The 7291-nt window shown below is 39.6% G+C and overlaps 1 protein-coding gene across 4 annotated transcripts in view; it reads left to right on the forward strand.

Moving 5' to 3' along the window:
• The window catches only part of SLC18A2 (solute carrier family 18 member A2), a 31405-nt gene extending 24535 nt beyond the window's left edge, over positions 1-6870 (forward strand). For 3 of the 4 annotated variants that reach the window (XM_052799587.1, XM_052799586.1, XM_052799584.1), the window contains 5 exons: positions 167-218; positions 676-739; positions 1851-1970; positions 2534-2667; positions 5264-6870. In XM_052799587.1, the coding sequence (XP_052655547.1) occupies positions 167-218; positions 676-739; positions 1851-1970; positions 2534-2667; positions 5264-5371 (478 nt within the window). In that variant the 3' untranslated portion in view covers positions 5372-6870. Of the gene's footprint in view, positions 1-166; positions 219-675; positions 740-1850; positions 1971-2533; positions 2668-3203; positions 3324-5263 lie in introns of all 4 variants that reach the window. The other variant, XM_052799585.1, reaches the window with a different exon arrangement.
• The last annotated feature ends 421 nt before the right edge of the window (positions 6871-7291 follow it).

Raw genomic sequence — 7291 nt, forward strand, 5'->3', positions numbered from 1 at the left:
TGATGGAAATTATTAAAGTTTGTTCTATAGTAGCAAGATTGCTTTTTTGAACATGTTGCTACTTCGGTTGTGTAACTCGGCACTTCATACATGACTTTGAAATATTCAAGATCAGCTCTAACATCTCAGTATCACTGATCTCTGAGTGATGTTTCTTCTTTGATAGGTGGCTTTGTGCTTTACTCGGGATGCTAATCGTGGGAATAAGTATTTTATGCGTAAGTAGAAGTTCGTGTATCTTTCAAACCACCTGAATGTTTGTGTGTTCATCTTCAGATATGTGCTTTCCCCATGAAATGTTGCTGAAGTTTCTGCTTTATAAATACGTTATTATACAATGTGTAGTTAATAGGTTCTAGATCAGAGTTTTGAGTGCTTTCAAATTTCAATGCTTCAATTATTTTGAAGGAAGACTGGCTCTGAAAGGAGGAGGATGATCATCCTTTTTTTTGAGCTGTCACTCAACAGTTTATTCTTGCTCATAATAGTGTGTCAGTGGTTTAATAGCACAGTTGTCTGAAACAGTAGCCCAGAACAAGGATCAAACTCTAAGTTGCATATAAGTACCAAGCGTGCCATAACTACTCTGAGAATTTATCTTGGGATAAAATAAAAACCTAACCTCATTAGCATATGCAGTGTGACTTAATTAACTGTCTGAAATTTCCTTTGTAGGTACCGTTTGCTAAAAACATTTATGGGCTCATAGCACCAAATTTTGGAGTTGGATTTGCCATTGGTAAGAAAAATACGACGACTTCTTACAGTCTGTTGGTTATTAAAAAATGATTTTATATGAAGTTACATGGAAAATTACTTTTGTTGTCATTCTGATCTGACAGTGGTGAAGCCTGAGCTGTGGCCCAAACTGGTAGGTAAAGGAAGAAGGCTTAAAGGACGGTGCACAGGCAGTTTGAACCAGGGTGCTGTTAGACAAGCTGGATTCTAAAGTCTGTCCAGAATTGCTCCATTGACCTAAACAGATCTTTCAAACTGTCCATGAATTTATACCTTGTTTTCAGAAATAAAGCGATGCGCTGCCCAAAACCCACAGTCTTTCCTGTTGTGGAAAAGAATTTATGTAGACATTTTCACAGAAAAAAAGAAAAAAGAGGCTTAAATTTTTGTTCATCAAACAGGAATTCCCAAGCCCATCCACATGTACTTTTCTACCAAGTAATATGTGTGAACTTTGCTTATGCTGGGCCATGCAGTCAAGCTGGAGTGGAGACCACAGCTTGGGTTTTAGCACTTGGCTGGTCAGCAAACGTTCTGGAGCATCTTCACGCACAAGGGATGTGTGGTTAGGAAAAAAGTTACAGGCACAACTACAAATCCTCTGCTATCTCAGCAGTTTCACCAGCTGTCTTGTGCTGTTTCTTGCTAGCAATGAAAGCGTGGCTCAAAAGACGTGTTAAAACCACTGTAATAATTTTGGTTAACTGGAGGCTAATGCAATCTTTTAGGCCTACAGTAAGTGTAAGTTCATACAAAATAACTTTCCCCTAAATGAAAGCTACTTGGCTGGTAATGTGAGATAGCCTTTGCACGGACATTTGCTGGGAATTGGTTGAAATGCTCTAAGCTCGCATCTCTCTTGTTCTCTAACAAGGGTCACAGGTACATGTCTATACATGTCCTTACATGACTCAGACACAGTAAAGACCATAAAAAGCACAGATAATACAGTCTATTTTTACACAAATCTTTTGCTTATTGAAGAGTAAGCATCCTTTTAGTTGCTTTTGCATCCCTTTTTAGCACATAGTTGGCCAAGACATTAAAAGAAGAAAAAAAAAAAAAAAAAAGGCAGTATTTTCCTGAAATATGTTTCCCTCCCTCACAACCAGGAATGGTGGACTCCTCCATGATGCCAATTATGGGCTACCTTGTAGATCTGCGTCATGTATCAGTCTATGGTAGTGTGTACGCAATAGCTGATGTTGCCTTTTGCATGGGCTTCGCCATAGGTAAGTCCAGCCTTTTCCTGCCTATAATGCACAGTTAAGAAAAAAGAATATGCTACGATGCCAGGTGTGAAGCCCAGTGACGTTCACAGGCTTTATGAGCAGGGGTTCTTATTTTCTGCAGGAAATCAACGCAGAGGGAATTGTGTTTGGCATCTGTTCCCCTCCTCTGCCGTGATGCCGTGCTCGGCTTCATTAGCTGTAAGAGGCTTGAAGGTATCGGGCACTGAGCACAAATAGGATATCCCTAGGAAAGAAGCCTTGGAACATTTAAAACTACCACCACAGCTGTGCTCCTAATAGTCTGCGAGGGAAATAACTCCCCACTGACCCCCAGCCTCCTTGAGTGCACGATTCAGATGCCCCTAGGAGCATCTCTAATTTCATCAATGAATGTGGAGTACAGAGCCAGGAAAGGTTTATGTTATAATTACAAACATGTCTTTACATTCCTCAAATCAATTTGTAAAGCAGGAGTTTTGTATATAAAATTACTGTTGTTTAAAGTGACTGCTGCAAATTTTGTGTCCGAACGATCTTCAGAAAAGGGTTTTTATTTCTACAAGGTCCCTCTGCTGGTGGTGCCATTGCAAAGGCCATTGGGTTTCCATGGCTCATGACAATTATAGGGATTGTGGATATCCTCTTCGCTCCCCTGTGCTTTTTCCTTCGAAGTCCACCTGCCAAAGAGGAGAAAATGGTAAGCATAACATGGCTTCTTTCTTTTGGTTTTGGTTTTGTTTCAGTGAAACAAATGATAACTTATTTCTGCATCTTTGCCTCTAATTTCCCCAAAGAGGGACTAGCACAGTTTATTTCGCCCTCATGCATCATCTTTGGAATGAACTCCCCCTTCCTTTTACATCCAAGATGTATAAAGAAAAGCTTTTTATTAGTTACATGTTACAAAGTCACAAATTTGATTATCACAAAACACGGTGCAGCAGACATTAATCTGCAACAGCATCCACTGTGGTAGAGTCAATATAATAGGCATTTTTGTTTTCCTTGAAGCGCCAGAACTGTATTGACCAATTTTGGTTTATTCCTTCGTGTGCCTCAACCTGTTTTTTCCAACGGTCCTCTACAGTATATTTTGCATCATATTTTTTCCTTCTCCCTCCACACAGATCGCCTGCCCTTACAAATTCATGGCTTCTCTTATCCTATCTATACCACAGGCCTTATCCTGACTCTTTTTTTTAATGTAACTTTGCCAATGACTTAATTTTCTAGAGCAGTCAGTGCTCCCCAGCCGCTGTGTGGTGTGTAAGAAGAATGATGCTTGGCCAAATCAGCATCTTGCCCAGTCCCCTGCAGCCCACAGTGGGTATCTAGGGACGAGTCTCAGAGCAGGTGAATGTCTTGTGATACATCCCTAAAATCAGGGGCTAAGACACCCAAGTCAAAAGTGACACTGTGATTAACAGCCTTTAACAGACTTTCCCCATCGATGTTCACATTTGCTAAGTACATGTAAAACTCTAGTTTCCACAAGACCTGGAGTGAGGAGTTCTCCTATTTATTCCATGAGTTCTGCCCCAGGACACTCACAAATGTGCCTGCAGGAACGTTTCACTCCTATTGCACACTGTTTGCTTAGCCTGTCACGCAAACAACAACAAAAAATTCCTGCTTTGGTTGTAGTAGTCCTTTTTTCCTTCCTTTCCCCTCCTATACTGTTCTCCTTTCCTTTCCCATTTCTATAGCTCAATTTGCCCTTTCATATAATGTCCTTTATCTGCTCCCCTACGCTGCTGTTGCCAGACTTGCTGGTCCTACAGATTTATACTAGATCAGGTTCAAAAGGCATCTTACTGCAGGAGGGGATCCACTGCTTTGCTCACTAGGTTTCCTCTGCTCAGCAAGAAGATGGGAAGGTCCAGTGCAGTGAGTAAGCAGACCAATCCCTATCGTGATTCCAGGGCTGGGGAAATCCTGGAAAACAAGTACCAATCTCTGCTGAAACATCTGTCACCATTTAGGTGATGTAGGCCTAGCCCAGCCAGCGCTCCATCCTTGCTCATGCTGAACAATGTTGTCTGGGGCCCAAAATGTAGTTGCTAGTTGTTTATTCGGGCGAAAAGAAAATGTAATTTTGCACTGCCATGGTCAATGCAGCACCACATCTCTGCAAGGTAAGGACAGAACCTGCTGTGTGTGCTGCTCACACTTTGTGCTGGCATGAGCAGAACAGAAGGTGGAAAAATGAATCTTGCCAAAACAGGTGCATATGTGAGACCAGAGACCTTTCGTTTTGCACATATTTGGACTGCAGAATCCCAGAGATTCCAGTTAATCCCTTGTCATGACCTTTTGTCATGACCTTTGCAGACTGCACTGATTTTTTTTTTTTTTTACATTGACTAAGGCTGAGGACCAGAAAGAAGGAAAAAAACCAAAAGCTGTTGTTTGCTAGAGATATGCAGTTTATCATATGCTTCCCTGGTCACTGCCAGGGTTTTACCTGTAACACAGTAATCACTGCAGGGTCAGAATCTCTCCCCGTGGCTTGAACACCTTCCACTGTCTGCCCCCCCCCCCCCCCCCCCAACATACCTTTAAATGCAAAGTGATTCCTATGCCCACAGTGGCTTGTGGCAGTGAACTGTTGTGCCATCTCTTTTGGGTTTGAAAAGAGTCAAAAGGAGGGTCCCTACTTTGTGCTCTTTGCGTAATTAATTAAAACCCAAACAATTACATTCAACACAAAACACGCTACACAACTGCTCCAAGTACAGACTCCAAGTGTCCTAGGAAAAATTCATCCCAAAGAATGTAATATTGCAGCTGGCCTCCAACTATGATAATCACTTTTAGCTTGCTGTGGATGTCAAGTCACAGTATTTGGACGACAACTCTCAGCAGAGCCCAGTTGCGCTGTTGTGGAGCTCCGCAGAAAGGGGTGGGAAAAGCAAAGCTAGTAAGGGAGACTCACCTTGAGCAGTAGGACTCTTCTTGCTCGTTCATCTGGCTTTTAATAGATGGAGATTAAATACATGAGAGGTAAATTACTGTAACTGGAGAGCACGTAGATGTATTTCAATTTAAGCCCGTGGATTAAATACTGGTTCCAGTAAGGTAATAAAAATGTGCTGGTGATGTCTTCAGGGCCAAGATCCCACCTCACACAGACCTACGGGCTTGATTTACTCTGACTGAAATCAGTTTGGGTTCTACTTTCAGGGAGGAGAAGTGAATCCCTGAGTGGTGGATGGCTGTGTGGTGGGGTCAACCACAGACCTCACCTGGATGCTAAGCAGAAGTGCTAATATTCATATTCCATTTTCTTTTAGGCAATACTCATGGATCACAGTTGTCCCGTGAAAACAAAAATGTACACCCAGAACAACATCCAGTCCTACCCCATAGGTGATGAAGAAGAATATGAAAGTGATGAATAACATGAAAAGCCATATAACATATTTTGGTGTACAAAATGCAGTGTTTCATGTGAAACATCTCATCCAGAAATAGGTTTTAGTTGTACTGTACATTTAATAGTGAAATGGTCAAAAAAGCCAAAGGTATATTATCCATCGCCCATGGTTATAAAGCAGACTGCTAACTGCCTTATAAGGGGGGGAAAGCTTTTATAGAGGATTTGTATAGTGCTAATCTTTATTTTGTGTATTTAATTTTATTGAATATTACACTATATTTTTTATTAAATGTGTAGTACAAACCTGTATAAATATGTGAATTTTAACTATTTGTTTTTTAAAGTCAACTCATTGACATACAGTATTTCATAGTTTGTTTGGAGTTATGAGTTACTGTCAAGAGCCTGGGTCTTACCTAATTGGAATGAAAGAAAAAAAAAAGCAAAGCTCAAAGAAAGCCTATCCAATTTGCCTCCTTTTAAACTGTACCCTTGTAAGTACATTGAGAGGAGCTGAAGGCTGGAATTCAGAGCGTGGACATTGCTACCACTTTTTTGATCAATGTTAGGTCATACATTAGTAAAATAAAAGGCACAACTTCTTTGCCAATTTAAAAAATGAGCTCTCCTTGAACCACTCATGGAATGTTGAGGAAAACAGTGTTTTAAACAGATGAGTGTATTGCTGTTAGTCAGTACTATTTAATGAAGTTTTAATTAGTTAACTAGTTGTGCAATATCAAGCTCCTGAAACACACAACACTGGGTAAACAAGTAGGTATGAATGTGCACTGTTCCTTTCCCTTAAAGGGAATAAGGACGGCATGAAGATACTTTTTATATTTCTATCTTTTGAACCTTTTCTTTTTAACATAACTTTATTTTAGATGCATCTTAAATGACTGGTTAGGAAAAGCTGCAGTATCACAGTATTTAGTCTTAGCATGGACTGAAAGTTAAGCTGATAACTCAAGCAGTTCAAACAAAAAACTATTTCACATACATTTGCATACACATCTAGAAGTTCAATATGCATTTATTTTTAAAAAATGAGCTAAAATATCACCTTCGCTAAAAATAATGAAAAAAATGACCAGTTTGTTGCCAATATATCTTAACATTTGGGGACAGAGTCTAATACAGGTAAAGGACTGTATTAGGCAGTTCCTATCTGCACTGAGAAAAATCAGACTTTGAAAGAAAGCATGTTAAAACAATCCCAATGTCCTTATCAACCGTGTTGTATCTTTTCATTTGTAAAATTAAAATCTTTATGTGCCTTCTTTCATGTAATTGCAGATGTTTTATGTACTGCAGCATAGATACTATGTTTACATATAGTTTTGTAAAGCATATATACTATGGTCAGAAAATATAAAAAAATATAGTGGATCAAACTTCAAGTATTGCTTTGTCAATAATTATACATTCAGACCACGTTAAAATAAAGTTATCTGAAAGAAGTACATGATCTATTGTAATAAAGTAAAAATAATAAAAAAAGAATCATCCCCCTTGTGATTTGCCTTCTGCATTGTGTTTTACTGTATACTAGGGGCACGGGGAAAAAGCCGACAAATATTTCAGGTTGTGGGAAAGCACTCCTCAGTTCTAGTCCGTTTGTAATTCAGGACAAACATTTTCACTCCAGGTTACAAATACATGCAACTCGTTTAAGTAACCATGATAGCTTCTACAATCATTCTGTCACGTGGCTGCTAGTCTGAGATTTAACCTTTTGGGAAATCAATAAGGCCAAAATGTGCAGTACCAGGGGACACCCCTGTATGTTCTTTAAATAAGGGTGAGGATTCTGAGAAAACATCGTAAGAGACTTAAATGGTGTGGAAGGCTAAGCAATATGTCCTATGGTTGATTTGAAAAATCCACTTACAGATTTTTGTAGTAGTATATTTTCAGTTGCATTCTTTTGAGTATGTAA

The sequence above is a fragment of the Harpia harpyja genome, chromosome 10, assembly GCF_026419915.1.
Source record: "Harpia harpyja isolate bHarHar1 chromosome 10, bHarHar1 primary haplotype, whole genome shotgun sequence".
NCBI lineage: Eukaryota > Metazoa > Chordata > Aves > Accipitriformes > Accipitridae > Harpia > Harpia harpyja.